At 42.7% G+C, this 17,565-nt stretch overlaps 1 protein-coding gene across 1 annotated transcript in view; it reads right to left on the reverse strand.

The window, feature by feature from the left end:
• Positions 1-318: 318 nt before the first annotated feature.
• Positions 319-17,565, reverse strand: part of LOC124776735 (glucose dehydrogenase [FAD, quinone]-like) — a 203,366-nt gene continuing 186,119 nt past the window's right edge. Inside the window, exons 9-11 of the mRNA XM_047251855.1 lie at positions 7,495-7,672; positions 7,137-7,359; positions 319-1,052 (exon numbers count right to left, since the gene is read on the reverse strand). Of these exons, the coding sequence (XP_047107811.1) occupies positions 845-1,052; positions 7,137-7,359; positions 7,495-7,672 (609 nt within the window). The 3' untranslated portion in view covers positions 319-844. The remainder of the gene's footprint in view (positions 1,053-7,136; positions 7,360-7,494; positions 7,673-17,565) is intronic.

Here is a 17,565-nt window from a genome sequence, read left to right on the forward strand (position 1 = left end):
CCCGTAACCTTCCTGGCCTCAACGTTCATTAGTCACTGTCCTCACCCATCCAGCCCCTTCCCTGTTCCCATTCCAACACTACACAGTCATCATCCCACCATCACACTCAGTCCTTTTACTTGTCTCCTTTTCCGCTACATGCCCCCCCCTCCCCCCTGCCCACCATCTAACTTGCAGCACTTCCTTGCCATACTACCACTCCCCCTCCTCGCCCCAGCCTCCTCCTTGCCCCTGCGCAGTCGCCACTCCCATCATGCAGTGGTGCTGCTGTGTGTCTGTCATCTATTCTTGATTAAGGCCTTTCTGGCCAAAAACTTTCTACCACTCTGAGTGACTTAATAACAGTCTTCAAGAACAATATACTGATTGCAACGATGTCCCTCTTCATTTTTCTAGAGTTATCTATTTGCTGTGCTATGTATGACAAAATATAGTAACAAGGAAAGTAGTTCTTAAGTAATCTAGAATAGTTTGTTCATTTTATTATTTTTTAAATTTCGATTTCCTGTATGGTTTGCCAATTATATTTTCACAAAATATAAAATTAATGACATACAAACTGATAGGATACATTCTTTTTTATAAAAACTGAGACATTGTCTGCAAAAGAAAATTACTATTCCTAATATCAGAATCTTGCACTAATTCAAAATATCCTTTAAAAAATATTAGGTCAAAAACAATAGTGGAGTCAGCGATGAATAAGTGAGTGAATGAATAAAATAATTTGTACATATGATAGTTAATACTGAAGCTGCATTCTACATTTCATAATGATTCATAGACCACAGATACTGGTTCTACTATCATTTTTATATGAATAGAAAGAATGTAACAATTTATATCACTTTACTCTGAAAATACAATCTGTAGATTTCTGTGGGATAAAGATATCAATCCTATTGCTCTTTGCAATTTCATTGTAAGCATAATTTTTAACAATGTCGGAACCCTTTTCTGCTATCATTGTGACTGCTGCATTTATGTTGCCACTCGGAAGACTTGGCATGACAGAGGCATCAATCACATACAAATGATTGGTGTTGTGGACTCTGAAAAATAAAACATATATCATCAAAAATTAATTCATTCAAAATACATGACAAATATCTTTAGAACAAGCTACATTGAACATATCATGTGACAATATTTAATAATACACCTGAGGAATTTCAAGTCAGTTTTCATGAAAGGAATTAAAAAATGTGGGGGTCATACAATACTTTTGTGTCTATATGGCTTACACGTGGTGGCAATATGGTGATGTAATTAATATGGCTGAATACAATGTAAACGTACTGAAATTTTATACAAATTTTTACTTGAAATCTCAAACTGACATTTTTATTTTACAAACAATGGAAAATCCAGGATGTAATGTAATACTATTGTGACAAGGAAAGTTGCCACTCACTATATAGTGGAGGTGCTGAGTTGCAGATAGGCACAACAAAAACGCCATCACAAATATAGCTTTTGGTCAGAGGGCCTTTGTCAGAAATAGATGACAAACACACACATACATACTCACCCAAACGCAACTCACAGATACATGATTGCAGTCTCAGGCAACTGAGGCTACACTGTGAGCAGCAGCACCGGTGCATGATGGGAGTGAGTGGGGATAAGGAGGAGGCTGAGGCGGGGATGGGGAGGGATATTGGTAGGCATGGTGGGCAGTGACATGCTGTTGGGGAGCGCAGAGGGATGACGTGGAAAGAGGGTAGGGCAGCTATGTGCAGTCGGGAGGTTAGACAGAGGGAGTGGAGAGGTGGGGAGGGGGGTGGGGGAATAGCAGAAAAGGAGACAAGTAAGATGACTGTGTACGATGAAGGAATTAGAGCTGTATAGTGCAGGAATGGGAACAGAAAAGGGGCTGGACAGGAGAGGCCAGAATGGTTACGGAAATTTAAGAAATATTACAGGGAAAGTTCCCACCTGCGCAATTCAGAAAAGCTTGTGTTGGTGGGAAGGATCCAAATGGCACAGGCTCTGAAGTAGTAATTGAAATGAAGGATGTCATGTTTGGCAGTGTTCTCAGCAACAGGGTGGTCCACTTGTTTCTTGGCCACAGTTTGTCAATGGCCATTCATGTGGACAGACAGCTTGTTGGTCGTCATGCCCACATAGAATGCAGCAGAGTGGTTGCAGCTTAGCTTGTAGATCACATGACTGGTTTCACAGGTAGCCCTGACTTTGATGGGATAGGTTATGTTCATGACCAGACAGGAGTAGGTGGTGGTTGGAGGATGTATGGGACAAGTCTTGCATCTAAGTCTATTACAGGGGTATGAGACTTGAGGTACGGGATTGGGAGCAGGGGTTGTGTAGGAATGGACAAGTATATTGTGTAGGTTCAGTGGGCGGCAGAATACCACTGTGGGAGGGGTGGGAAGGATAGTGGGCAGGACATTTCTCATTTCAGGGCATGATGAGAGGTAATCAAAACCCTGGTGGAGAATGTAATTCAGTTGCTCCAGTCCCGGGTGGTAGTGAGTTACGAGAGAAATGCTCCTTTGTGGCTGGACAGTGGAACTTTGTGAGGTGGTGGGAGACTGGAAAGATAAGGCACGGGAGATTTACTTTTGTACAAAGTTAGGAGAATAATTACAGTTTGTAAAACCCTCAGTTTATTTTGAGAGGGACTGCTCATCACTGCAGATGCAATGACCACAGGTGGCTAGACTGTATGGAACGGACTTCTTGGTATGGAATGGGTGGCAGAGGTAAAAGTGGAGGTATTGTTGGTGATTAGTAGGTATGATATGGACGGAGGTACTGATGCAGCCGTCTTTTAGGTGGGTGTCAACATTTAGGAAGGTGGCTTGTCAAGTTGAGTAGAACCAGGTGAAGCAAATGGAGGAGAAGTTGTTGAGGATCTTGAGGAATGTGGATAGGGTGTCCTCACTCTCGATCCAGATTGGAAAGACGTCATCAATGAATCTGAACCAGGGGAGGGATTTAGGATTCTGGATATTTAGGATTCCTCTGGATGGCCCATGAATAGGTTGGCATAGGATGGTGCCATGCGGGTGCCCATAGCCATACCACAGATTTGTTTGTAGGTAATGCCTTCAAAGGAGAAGTAATTGTGGGTGAGGATATAGTTGGCCATGGCAACTAGGAAGGAGGTGGCTGGTTTGGAATCTGTTGGCCATTGGGAAAGATAGTGTTCAACAGCAGTATGGCCATGGGCATTAGGGAAGTTAGTATAAAGGGAGGTGGCATCAAGAGTAATGAGCAGAGCACCATGTGGTAAAAGAACAGGAACTGTGGAGAGTTGGTGAGGCAATGATTGGTATCTTTTATATAGGAGGGTAGGTTCCAGGTAATAGATTGGAGGTGTTGGTCTATGAGAGCAGAGATTCTCTCAGTGGGGGCACAGTAGCCAGCCACAATGGGGAATCCTGGGTGGTTGGGTTTACGGATTTTAGGAAGCATGTAGAAGGTGGGAGCGGAGTGGTAGGGGTGAATAGAGAGGTTCTGGGACGGGCCTAGAGATTTGAGAAGTGACTGGAGATCCTGCTGGATTTCTGAAATGAGGTCATTGTGGCAAGGTTTGAGGTTTGTAGGTGGCTGTATCTGACAGCTGATGGAGTCCTTCTACCAGATAATCCTTGCGGTTCAAAACAACAGTGGTGCCTTTATCTGCAGGTAGGATTACGAGATCAGGATCAGTTTTAAGATGGTGGACTGTGGTTCTTTCTGTGAATGTAAGGTTAGTTTGCATGTTTAGGGATTTGGGGAATGATGGTGAAGCAAAATACGAGGTTAAGAAATTCTGAAAAGTTAACAGGGGGTGATTTGGGGCCAGTGGGGGTGGATCACGGTTGAATCGAGGAATGAACTGGGTTAGGCAGAATTCAACATTGGTCTTTGGTTGGGTCCACCGAACCTACACAATATACCTGTCCATCACTTAACAACCCCAGCTCCCAACCCTTTACCTCAAGGCTCATACCCCTGTAATAGATCTAGATGCAAGACCTGTCCCATACATCCTTCCACAACCACCTACTCTAGTCCAGTCATGAACATCACTTATCCCATCAAAGGCAAGACCTGTGAACCTGTCATGTGATCTACAAGCTAAGCTGCAACCACTGTGCTGCATCCTATCTGGGCATGACAACCAACAAGCATGAATGGTCACTGACAAACTGTGACCAAGAAGCAGGTTGACCATTCTGTTGCTGAGCATGCTGCCAAGCATGACATCCTTCATTTCAATTACTGCTTCAGAGCCTGTGCCATCTGGATACTTCCCACCAACACCAGCTTTTCTGAACTGCACAGCTGGGAACTTTCCCAGCAATACATCCTATGTTCCCATAACCCTCCTGATCTCAACCTTTGTTTGTCATTGTCCTCTCCCATCCAGTCCCTTCTCTGCTCTCTTTCCAGCACTACACAGCCCTCATTCCTCCATCGCACACAGTCTTTTTACTTCTCTCCTTTTCTGCTATCCCCCCACCCTCATCCCCACGTCTCCATTCCCTCTGTCTAAACTCCTGACTGCACACAGCTGCCCTACCCTCTTTCCATCTTATCTCTCCGTGCTCCCCAACGCACATCACTGTCCGCCACACCTACCCTACTATCCCTTCCCCTACTCGCCCCAGCCTTCTCCTTACCCCCACCCATTCCCATCATGCACTGGTGCTGCTTGCAGTGTGGCCTCAGCTGCCTGAGACTGCAGTCACGTGTGTGTGTGTTCTGACGAAGGCCTTATGGGCGAAAGCTATATTCGTGACAGTCTTTTTGTTGTGCCTATCTGCATCTCAGCATTTTCGCTACATGTTGAGTGGCAACTTTCCTTTTCACAATATTTTTGTTTTACAATTAGATTTCTCAACTCACACAATGCAATGGGCCATAATACACTTTATGGAGTACCCAACAATAGATCTGTAAAGTTTACTATGAAGAACAGTTAAACACATATTACTAGGTCATTCAAAATTAACCCTAGAATTTCTAAGAATGTCAGCTCCAGTAGTAAGAAATTGTTTTATTGAGAACTATTACCTTCGGTCTTACAATCATGATGTGCAAAGAATAGGATTCACCAATGGTAATAACAAAATGTACAAGTACAGAATTCAAACTTGATGGTGGTCAAAAGATCAGTAACAAGTACTGATTTCACTGTTTTATTTTCTCTTGTTAGTTGGTTAGTTACATGTTCCATAAAGGATTTGAAAGCAGACATTTTATATTATTTGGCAAATGCTAATAAGTTTTTTTTATGCACACTGAATTCCTTTCTGAACCACTGACAGCTTTAATAATGAGTAATGCCTAACTTCTTGAAGAGGACCTACAAGATGGCTGTGAGTGAACATCACACATTTTTCTTATTGTTCGTTTTTGTGCAGTCGATATTTTCTTTCTAAGTGACAAGTTACCCAGAAAATTATTCTGTAAGACATTATTGGGATGAGATTTGCAAAATATGTTACCACTTTGATTCATTTGCTTCCAACATTAGGAATTATATGTATATCAAAAGTATCTGAATTTAATTGTTTGAGCACTTCAGCAATATGTTTTTTCTAGCTCAAGTTGTAATCAATATATATACCCAAATATCTGTAGCAATCTACTGTCTCTAGTTCATGTGCTGCCTGTTGTACAAAACTGAAATACTGTTTTCAAATGATGTCACTGTCACCAATTGACTATGCATTTTTTTATTATTACCCCCATAGCGATTTTGGGTTTTGAGCCATTATCAAATGCAACTGGAAAGATATCAGTGTATGTCAGACGTTTCTGCAAAACATGTTGTTGTCAAAGTATTAAAATTGGTATCTGTATACTGTAGCAAAGCATTACAAAATGTTGTAGTTAAACTGATTTTTGTATTTTGCTTCTAAATATATCATGAAGCTTTTTTACAGATAGTGATATAACTTGTAGCAGATGTTTTCCTAGCTTTATCCCTTTTTTGCAGTCAGGGTGTTTGTTAAAACTTGTTTCACTGCAGTCTAAATAAAATTTGTTTTTCATGCATGTCAGAAGGCAGATGTGCACACTAATTAAAAAATGTACAATGAGTTTTGATCAATTTCCAGTTTATATTACAACTTTTCACAAATTCATCAGTTCTGACAGCCAGAGTTGTACTGTTACTGTGCCATACTAACCGATTACTACCTCAAAACTTACTCAACTCAGCTCCCAGTGGGTTCAGGCATCCTGTTATTTATAACAACAGGTAACAAGGACAATTTTCATATGACAGTATGAATGATAAATAGACATAACATTAACTTTTTGAACTCTGTAAGAGGCCAGAGACACAGTTCTGTTCTTAAAAATGTACTGATATGTTTCATGTGAACAAACTTTTGGCATACAAAATGTTTTTAACAGCAACTTAGCAACATATCTACCTAACAATCAACCACGCAAATTATTAATTTACATCTTATTACATTACAATTCCTAATGCTATCACATTTACTGAATCTTGTTTTGGTAACTGACATTAAACAACTGTTGTTTCCGAGATACATGTTTTGGAAGTGCTAACAATAGGAAATATGGTAGGACAATTTCCTAGAATACTCTACAAAATTAGATTTACATAAAATAATCATGATTTGATATCCAGCAGTACACTTTCTTTAAGGCCCATAGGACAACTGCAAACTCCTATACTAGTGGAATTAAGAATGCTGGTGTTACCACTATTTTACAAAACATTTGTTTTATCCTCATCCTGTGTACTGGGATATGGGTCATTTCTGGCAGCAGTCATTTCACTGTCATATTTTCTGGTCTACCACATTATAATACGTAAGGCAGGCATCTTGTCATAAAAAATGAGAACAAATCATACATAGGGATTATGTTTATCACTGTACATGAGAAATATACTTTTATGTCCTGTGCTGTATTAATGTAGCAAACACAGTGCCAAGATATGCACAATATACGTCCAATATATGAGTCTTGTTGTGCATATTAGAGTATTTTTAAACACAATTAAAATCCTTGCAGTTTATTTTCATTGTTTGGTTCTTAAAAATTACTACCAGGTACTCACTGTTCTTTCATGCTTTTGAGCAGACACTGTGTTTCTTTTTAATAGTACAGCTATACATTTAAGAAAGAGAAATTGCACTTACCTTAGCTGAGCACTGACAACAGAACTTGAATCTGTTGGTCGCCCCATACGACATGTGCCAACAGGATGGTAGGATGTGAGAGTAATATGTTCAATATAGCAATACCAATATGCTTCACTGTCAAATTCAAACATGCTACAAGCTGGTAAGGGTTTTCTGTACATTTTAACACCCAGGTTTTGCATAGGTGTTGTATTTATTAAGCTCTGCACTATTCTGATACCTGCAAAACTACAATCTTCAGACTGGCATAAACAAATAACATATTACAAATAATTTTTGTAATGGAAGTGTTCTAGGCATACTGAAACATCAGCTATCTATAAGGAGTATTTCAGTTATACTCGTTGTTTTGTACCTTCATAAAGAACCTTTATGTCATCTGGACTAGAGAGATACTGTGGATTGATTGCTGGTGGATCCAGAGGGTTTCTGCTTTTAAGATGAACGTTTCCCATGCTTTTTGGATGCAAAAGTACTGGCATTATACTTGCTACTTGTTGCCCTTGAAGCTGTGAGAAATACTCCGTCCACAACTGGAAACCACAAGCACAAAATTAGTAAAAAAGGCAATAAACTGAACTGTACACATTTACTCTAAACTTAAACAGAGCATAAATGGTTACTGTTGAAGCATCTTGCAGTAGCCACCAGAAAGATTGCGGGAGGCGCACATCGGCACGGCGCATCACGGATGGTAGTTGCCGCAAATAGAGTCCCGTCCACCAGAGGGCACGCGAGAATTCGGCCGCGACCTCTGCCAGCGGAACAAGAACAACAACAACAACTCAGGCAGCACATCGGGCATGCCTATGAGACAGTTCCCAGTCTACTCTGAAGTGCGACGGAAAACGTGAACCGTGATACTACACAATTAGCGACGAGTAGGGTCGTTCTTTCGCGTGTTGCGTTCTTGTTCCCGTTTCGCAGCTTATCCGCGGCATGGAGGATTTAGTGTGGGTTTTGGTTGAGCAGCAGACAGAGCTCATGGCCACCATGAAACAAGTGCTTCCGGCGTTGCTCTCCACGCCGTCGGCTCCAGTGCCGTTCCCTCCTCCCTTTCCCCCGTATGACGAGACGGCGGAGGATTGGGACGCGTATGAACATCGCCTTCGGCAGCATTTCCAGGCATTTCATGTTGCCGATGCGGAAGTATGTCATGCTCTTTAGTTGTCTTGGATATCTCCCTCGATGTATCAAGTTTTGCGGCAGCTAGCGCCGTTGCAGGAACTCTCGTCCTTGTCTTTTGATGCATTGTGTTCATTACTGTCTTCATATTATCACCACCGCACGCATTTTGTGGCGGCTAGGGTCGAGTTCTATCAATGCATGAAGCAGCCCCAACAGTCCTACCGGGTGTGGGCCGCTACCCTGCACGGTCTTAGTCGCAAGTGTCATTTTGTCACAGAGCAGTAGCGGGAGTCATATGCCCACATTATGGTGCACGACGTCATTGTTCGTTTGGCCCCTGATAGGGAGGTCCGGCAACGGGCCCTGCAGTTAGAAGACCCTTCCCTCGAGGAAGTCCTGTCCATTGCTCAATCATATGAAGTCTCTCACGCCGCTGGTCAACAGTTGGAAGCGTGGTGCGACGTTGCAGCGGTTCAGGGCTGCGTGGCTGCGTCCACTGCGTCCGGGGTGGACGACATGAGAGCCCTACAATCCGGCCGTTACGGCCACTCCCGCACGGCGCGTAAACAGAGTTCCGGCCGCCAGCCCCTGTTACCATCCTGTGCGTCATGGTATATACATCATGATCGGTTGCAGTGCCCCCAGCGTTAGGCCGTTTGTTGCAAATGTAATAAAAAAGGACACATTGCTAAAGTTTGCCACTCAGCCTCAAAAGAATAGAAGGAAGCAGTTACAGAGGACATGGACGTTGATATTCAGGAAGTTTCATCAGGCCAGGCTCCCGACGCATTGGCACACAAACTCTTTATCGAGGTGTCGGTTCGGTCGCACCGATTACAACTGCAAGTAGATACGGGCGCGGCAGTTTCTTTGTTGAATGCACAAATTTACACCGACCTTGGGTCACCCCCATTGGCGCCAGTTTACCGGCGTCTATGCGGTTATGGTAAACAGTTCATTCCCCTACTGGGTCAATTCACTACCTATGTGACTTACAAATCAGTCACTCAGCCTATTACTTTTATTGTTGTCAGAGATGTGAGCTCCACTAAGCTTTTTGGCTTGGATGCCTTTCAAGCTTTCCGTTTTTCTATCACTGACACCATACAGTTGGTCTCTGAAGACGTTCCCTATCAATCATTAGAATCTTTGATCTCTGACTTTTCGGATATCTTTGAGGAGGGCCTGGGGCGTGTTTCAGACTTTGAAGCTCACTTAACGTTGAAGGCGTCAGCTTGCCCGCGTTTTCTACACGCGAGGCAGATCCCCTTGGATCTCCGCCCTCAGGTAAAAGAAGAGCTAGACCGGCTGACAGCCCTAGGGGTCGTTCTCCCCATTTCTTCTAGTGAGTGGGCTTCGCCCCTCATTATTGTCCGGAAACCCTCGGGAAAATTACGTCTTTGTGGCGATTTCAAGGCCACCATTAATTCCCAATTGGTGGTGGACACCTAACCTTTGCCTTGTGCTGATGAATTGTTCTCCGCCGTGGCAGGAGGCCAATATTTTTCGAAAATCGATCTTTCAGAGGCTTATCATCAGATACCTCTTGATGAGGACTCCAAACGGCTGGCAGTTGTCAACATCCCATTTGGCATTTAACCAATACCAGCGGTTGGCCTTTGGAATGTCCAGTGCCCCGGTGATATTCCAGCGTTATCTTGAGCACATCACGTCGACAATCCCTCATTGTATTAATTACCTGGACGACATAATTGTCACGGGCCGCAGCACGAAGGAACACTTGCACAACCTTCGCACCCTCTTTCTCAAATTCAAGTGCGTGGGCTTGCGTTGCAACCTGCATAAGTCAAACTTCTTCCAACCATCCATTGAGTATGTGGGCTACACAATCTCTCGGCACGGCGTCCAGCCGCTAGGAAGTTTGGTCCAAGGTATCGTCGACCTTCCGCGGCCCGCTTCGCTGAAGGAGTTACAAGCTTTTTTAGGCAAGATTGCCTATTACCACCAGTTCATTCCCAGGGCTTCCACCATCGCCCGCCCCCTGTACTGCCTTCTGCGCAAGGGTGTTCCTTTTGACTGGTCGCCTGCATGCGAGCGAGTGTTCACCTCGTTGAAAGGCCTCCTCATGTCAGCGCCGTGTTTGGCTACTTTTGACCCCCATAAGCCGTTGGTCCTGGCTACAGATGTTTCGCATTATGGTGTGGGGGCGGTCGTGGCCCATCGCAACGCAGATGGTTCCGAGCAGCCACTGGCGTTTGCATCTAAAACTCTTAGTCCCGCACAGGCCCATTACTCCCAGGTGGAAAAAGAGGCTTTGGCCATTGTCTATGCTGTTACCAAGTTTCACCCTTTCTTGTATGGCATGAAGTTTCAGTTAATCATTGACCATAAGCCGTCAATATCGTTATTTGGCCCCGCCTCTCAGATTCCGGATAAGGCGGCCCACAGACTACAACGCTGGGCCTTGTTCCTCTCTAAGTACCATTATGACATTCATTTTTGCCCTACCAGACAGCATGCCAACGCAGACGCTCTTTCCCGTCTTCCGGTGGGCCTGGATCCTAAGTTCGATCAAGAGGAGATTATGTGTTTTCATTTGGATGTGGTGTCCCGCCAAGCAGTTGATGGCTTCCCTATCACTAGTTCTAGAGTCGCCAGGGAAACGGCAGCTGACCCGGTTCTCCGGCAAGTAGTTCGCCTCATTCAGCAGGGGTGGTCATCCCGACCTCCAGGCCGGGCCTCGGACCCTCTTTGTAATTATTTTGTTCTACGAGACCGCCTCTCCGTCTTGGAAGCAGTAAACCTTCTGGCTACCGATGATACAGCTCCTCACGTGGTTGTTCCTGCAAGTTTGCGAAGGGAAGTCCTCACGTTATTACACGAGGGGCACTGGGGTGTTTCCCGTACTAAAACCTTGGCTCGCAGACATGTGTACTGGCCTGGTATTGACATAGAAATTGAGCACGTGGTGGCTGCCTGTTCCCAGTGTGCGAGCCAATAGGCATCTCCCAGGTCAGCGTTCTCTTCAGGGCCACCTGCAACCCAGGCATGGGAACGTGTTCACATCGATTTTGCGGGCCCGTTTCTCCATGGCTTTTGGCTCATTGTCATTGATGCTTATTCCCGATTTCCTTATGTGGTTCGCTGCTCCTCAACCACTTCAGAAGTTGTAATCCAGGCACTAGCAAAAATCTTTTCTGTGGAAGGTCTGCCAGTCACCCTGGTCTCGGACAATGGACCTCAGTTTATGTCACAGACCTTCCAGGATTTTTGTAGGCGCTTCGGTATTCGGCACGTTTGCTCTCCACAATCAAATGGGGAAGCCGAGCGCATGGTGCACACACTTAAGACACAGATGAAAAAGTATGTGCATGAATTTCCTGCGGAGGAGGCGTTGACATTTTTCCTGACGGCATACCGGACCACACCTATGGGAGAACGCAGCCCCGCAGAGCTCCTCCATGGGCGCCAACCTAGGACTCTGCTGCACCTCCTCTGGCCCGGTCCTCGCCAGTCTTCGCAAAACGGAGTACCCGGCTTTCCATCGGGTATGTCGGTCTGGGCACGTGGGTTTGGTCGCAATCCACGTTGGATACCGGCGATGGTCCTGCGCCGAAATGGCCGCCGGCTCTATACCTTGCAGACGGGGGACCGGGAGGTACGTCGTCACCAAAATCAGCTACGTCCACGTTTGGGCACCCACCCTCCGACCCCTCAGGCACCGGCTTCCCCATTGCCGGCACCTGTGTTGGTTTCTCAGGGGATGCTACCACCCCTCCCCCCTGTGATTCTGCCACACTGCGATGGCACTCAGCCTTGGCAGCCTCCAGTAGCTCCAGCACCGGCATCGCCATCATTAGCGATGCCCCAGTGAGAGCCAGCCCCCCCTCGCTGGCCCAGTTTCTCAGGAGGCTGGTTCACCTGTGGTCGTCCCTTCCCCATCGTCCCCACCACTGGGTCTTGCCCCTCCCGGGGTGGACCAGGATCCAGAGTTCGACGGCCTGTCTCCCGTTCTGTCCCGGGCTCCGGTGGTGGGACGACGGGGGCCTCTTCATGTGGGTCACTTCCAGCCGTATTCGAAGGTTCCGGCTCGAGGGTTGGCAGATCCCCTTGACTCCAGCCTTCCGATGGACGTGGAGGTCATCACTCCTGCATGACGCTCCACCTTCCGACGCAGTGGATCACAGTGGCTTCACCCCCCGAAGGAGGAGGAGTGCAGTAGCCACCAGAAAGATCACGGGAGGCGCACATCGACACAGCGCGTCACGGAGGGTAGTTGCCGCAAATAGAGTCCCGTCCACCAGAGGGCACGCGAGAATTTGGCCGCGACCTCTGCCAGCGGAACATGAACAACAACAACAACAACAACAACAACTCAGGCAGCATGGGCCATGCCCAGTCAGTTCACATCGGGCATGCCTATGAGACAGTTCCCGGTCTACGCTGAAGTGCGACGGAAAACGTGAACCGTGTTACTACACATCTCCTAAGATGTTCGCGCCAACCAGTGATGTAATTGTATTCAGTGGTGCAGTGTTGTGTGTGTGAGGTCTGTGTTAACAAATGAGTTGAGCTGTCAAAATGTTTCTGTGCCAATCACCAGGGGCACTGTGTTTCATTATATGTTTTATGTTCTTTTGTACTAATTATTCTTTATGAGCAAATTTTTTTTCTTTGTTACATGCTTTTGTTTTGTTGAGTACCAGTCTCTCAGAGATGCAATATCTATGGCTGGCTATGACTGGTTTCTGATTCACCTCTTCCTGAGTGATATGCACATTCAGAACATTTCTCCTACAGGTTAAACTTACTCAGCTTTGAGGGTAACCACTTGTCCAATCTGTTCGGCAGATACTGTTACCGAAATAAAGAATTTTGTTCTGTGAAACCTTCAAACTCAGTTTTGTTCACGCCAAGAAGAGGTAAGTTAGCTCATATCATGCTAATCCTGACATTGTCAACAAATATCTGAATTGTGAGCAGATATCGCAGTTTCATATGTCAGACAATTTAGAATGTGTATAGATTTTTAGAGTTATACTAATACAATTTCTACATCCAAAGTTGGATTTATTTCGTGAAATGGCTTTGCTTGTGAACTTACATTATACATATTCACAAACAAATTCATACTTAAGATCCCTGAGATAGTTACATGAATTATTACCCTCGATGTTTACAAATGTTCGTTGACCAGTATCTGGATTACTTTTTTTAAGTTTATGTGCTCAAATTCCATGAAAATATACTGCAACAATTAGCTACTTTTTTATCTTCATTCAGTTCAGGCTTATAACTGATTTTTTATCAAGGCAAAAAAGAATGTGTAGGCCACCAGATAAAAGAGTGGCGGGGTGGGGGGGATATAATACTATGTGTATGCTCAGAGAATAATTTTGCTCTATTTGGAAATACAAATTGCACCTTTAGTTTCAGTATTCTACATCGAAATAAATATACTGACTGCCACTGATAATGATGCCACCAGATTCACCTTCATACACCATTTATAGCTGTCAATGGTCTCAAAGTGTGACAGGGAGGGGTTGGGGTTGAGGAATTACCAATGGAAAGAGTGGAATGGCCTAGGAAGCATGCTTCTAAAGAAAAGCCAGCTGGGTTTGGAAACCACAAGATCTACCCTACACAGTGTTTGTAACATGAACAGGGAATACTATATGACTGACAAACTTTAGGTTAGACAAAGAAACATGGTAGATAGAACAAATAGCAAATGGAAGTGATGTGAGTCAAGTAAAAATGATTCTAAACATCACAACAGTAGGCTAGAGAATTTCTACCAGGAACAGGAGGTGGCTTGAGGAGGAGGAAAGAAAATTTGCTAAAAGTTAGAATGACATTGTCTTGACATGAACTGCTTGAGTGATAGCAAGAAGAAATTTTTATTTATTAAATAAGTATTTTTGGCTTCTTATGCCATCAGTAGGTGACAGTTGACATCTGCAACCATATATAAAATTACATGGGGCAGACAGAAATATTAGGTGCTACTGAAGTTACTAAGTTAGAAATTCTGAATGGAAATTTCTCCACAATTAGAAATTGCTACATCTGCTAAAGATTGATTTTGCTGGGAGGAGGGATAACATGGAGATATGGCTTAGCCACAGCCCATGGGATGACTGCTACTTTGCAGTAAATTACGTGCAATTTTTAAACTTCCTGACAACTGATTCCTCTTTGCTCCTTAATAGCTGAAATTTTCTTGGTTAATTTTGGGCAAGTATCCTTACACAAAGTGCCAATCAGTAATAAAATTAAATACACAATCAGATATGTGGCTGCTGTGATGCATATATGGTCTAGCACAACTCAACAATTAAATACCATCTTCGTACACTCAGATTCCAAACACAATACATTTAAAGTTACAATGTACCCGAAAATTCTTTTAGCTATTTCTTAATCCTTAAAATAGACATTAAATACACAAATAGTCAATTAACATTTACAGAAAAAGAACAGACACTAATACTGTAACCTGTGTAAACTCAACCATACATTAGGTCATATACACAGAACATTCACTACATGTGGCATTACCTTATATCTGATCCATTGTCAGTTTCTGCCGTCAGATAGTATTCTACATGATTGAATACACTGCTTTCAATAATGCCTTTTGCTCTGACCTGGTTGCTAACCAAATACAAAATTATAACTGTACATGCATCTAAAACTACACCTATACCCTGGAAACCACTGCAAAGTACATGGCAGAGGATACTTTACATTGTACCAGTTATTAAGGCTTCCTCCCATTGCATTCATAGAGTGTGGGAAGAATGATTGTTTAAACACCTCTTTGTGTGCTGTAAATAGTCTAATATTGTCCTTTCAATCCCTATAGGAGTGATACGTATGTGGTTATAGTATATTCCTTGATTCATCATGTAAAGCTGGCTCTTGAAAATTTGTAAGTAGGCTTTCCAGGGATAGTTTGTGTCATCTTCAAGCATCTGCCAGTTCAGTATCTTAACTATCTCTTTGAAACTCTCTTAACGGCCAAACAAACCTGTGACCATTTATGCTGTCCTTCGCTGCATTTTTTTCAATATCCTTTGTTAGTCCTATGTGGTAGAGACCTAAACAATTTAGCAACATCCTAGGACGGGTTGCACAAGTGTTTTGTAAGCAAACTCCTTTGTAGACTGATTGCATTTCCCTAGTATTCTACCGATGAATTGAAGTCTGACACCTGCTTTTGCAACAACTGAGCCTATGTGATGATTCCATTTCATATTCCTAAAAATTGTTGCACCAAGGTATTTGTATCAATTGAATGATTTCAATTATGATTCGCTGATATTTCAATCATAGGATACAATAATTTTTCATTTTGTGAAGTTCACAATTTTACATTTATGAACTTTTACAAGAAGTGCCAATCTTTGCATCATTTTGAAATCTTATCAAGATTCAACTGAACATTTCGCAACTTTTTTTCAGACAGCAGTTCATTATAGATTACAGCATCATCTGTGAAAAATCTGAGGTTATAAGTAATATTATCTGCTAGGTCATTAATATACAACATGAAACCAAGGATCCCAACACACTTCCCTGTGGTACACCTGAAGTTACTTTTACATCTGTAGATGATTTGCCATCCAAAATAACATGCTGTATCCTCACTACCAACAATTCCTCAATGTGGTTTGACCTCACATACAATTATACTTTGCGTAATAAGTGTCAATATCGTACTGAGCCACACGTTTTTCAGAAGTCAAAACTGCTGCATCTCTGAGTGTCTTGATTCAATGTTTTCATGATGTCTTAGTGCAAGCTGGGTTTTACGTGATCGATATTTTTGGAGTCCACGCTGGTTGGCAATGGAAGTGGTCATTCTTTTTCAGATACATCATTATGTTTGAGCTCAGAATTCATTCTAAGAGTCTTCAACAGACTGATGTCAGAGATACTGAATGGTAGTTTTTTGGATCATTTCTGACACTTTCTTTTATATGTGTGCGACCTGCACTTTCTACCAACTGTTGGGTATGGTTGTTTTTTTTGTTTGACAAATATACAGTATACACTCTTCAGACATGAAGAAAGATGCACCATCAAAGAATTACCCAAAAGAGACAGAAATTGGAATATGTAATGTACATTGTAACAAAACTGGTTATGATGGGATAAATGTACAACCAATCATGGATCATATGAAATGACTGGATTCCCAAGTTGAAGACTCAAAACCCAGAAATCCACCACCATATAGTTATACAAAAATGTATAAACGCAATGTATACAAACACTTAATGTAATTATGATGATGATACAGACTTCTTAAAAAGATAAGCAATGATAAACAATTTTTTGTACTTTATTTTTGAAATGTATGTTTCAAAGAAGATTTTGCACAAATAGATCAATTATGACAGTATTTTCATTGCTACATGGTGTTAGAGGTAAATCTTTGTCTCTGAGGAATTAGTGGTACAAGTTGCAAGTGCAAGGAAGGAGTACAAGTTATGTTTGTTGCGTCAGAATCATTGTCGATGTTGACTGGTATTGTGAAGTGAAACGACTAAAAATATGTTTTCAGCACCAGAAACTCCATCAGTGTTCATATTATATAACAAAATGAAGCCAAGCATCCTCAAGTCCAATATAAAAAGTTACATTTCAAAATAGACTATGAGCCTACAACTTACAACAAAGAAGATGAGTAAAAGATGAGTATTATGAAAACTGTTTATTCAAATTCTACCATTAATACTGCTCTCTGCAGTGTGAAACTGTCTCAGTGTGCCAAGTGCTGTGAAAATCTGACCAGGCACTCAAATTACTAACTTACTTTTCCTAATGTGAAATGTGTAATACTGTGTTGGGCTATTTTTCTTGTTGCAAATTAAAAGTATACACACTGTGAAAATTTTATGTGAATTATTGGCCAAATATGAACCACAGCTATGAAACAGCAATAACAGCACCAAAAGGAGTATGCAAGCAAGAAGAAGTAAAGAATGAAAAATAAAAAGTGAGGTAAACAACTAACAATGTCAACATCTAACAGCAAAGTTAAGTACTGTAAATATTTTCTTTATTTATTTATTTTTTGGTAAAGTGTTTCACTGAAAAATCATTAACAATGACAGTCATTGAATGAGAATCTGAAACAGTGGGGAGTAATACAGAGACTGAAGACTTAAGTAGTGTTGTGAAACAAGAGCAGGAAAGCTTTACTGATGAAACAGTAGAACAGAAAAAGACGCCGATAAATCCAGTAAATTAGTAAAATGAGATTATGATAATGACAACTACCATGTTGGCATTGTTAATACAAATGAATAATGACCAGTTCACA

The sequence above is a fragment of the Schistocerca piceifrons genome, chromosome 2 (assembly GCF_021461385.2).
Source record: "Schistocerca piceifrons isolate TAMUIC-IGC-003096 chromosome 2, iqSchPice1.1, whole genome shotgun sequence".
NCBI classification, from domain to species: Eukaryota; Metazoa; Arthropoda; class Insecta; order Orthoptera; family Acrididae; genus Schistocerca; species Schistocerca piceifrons.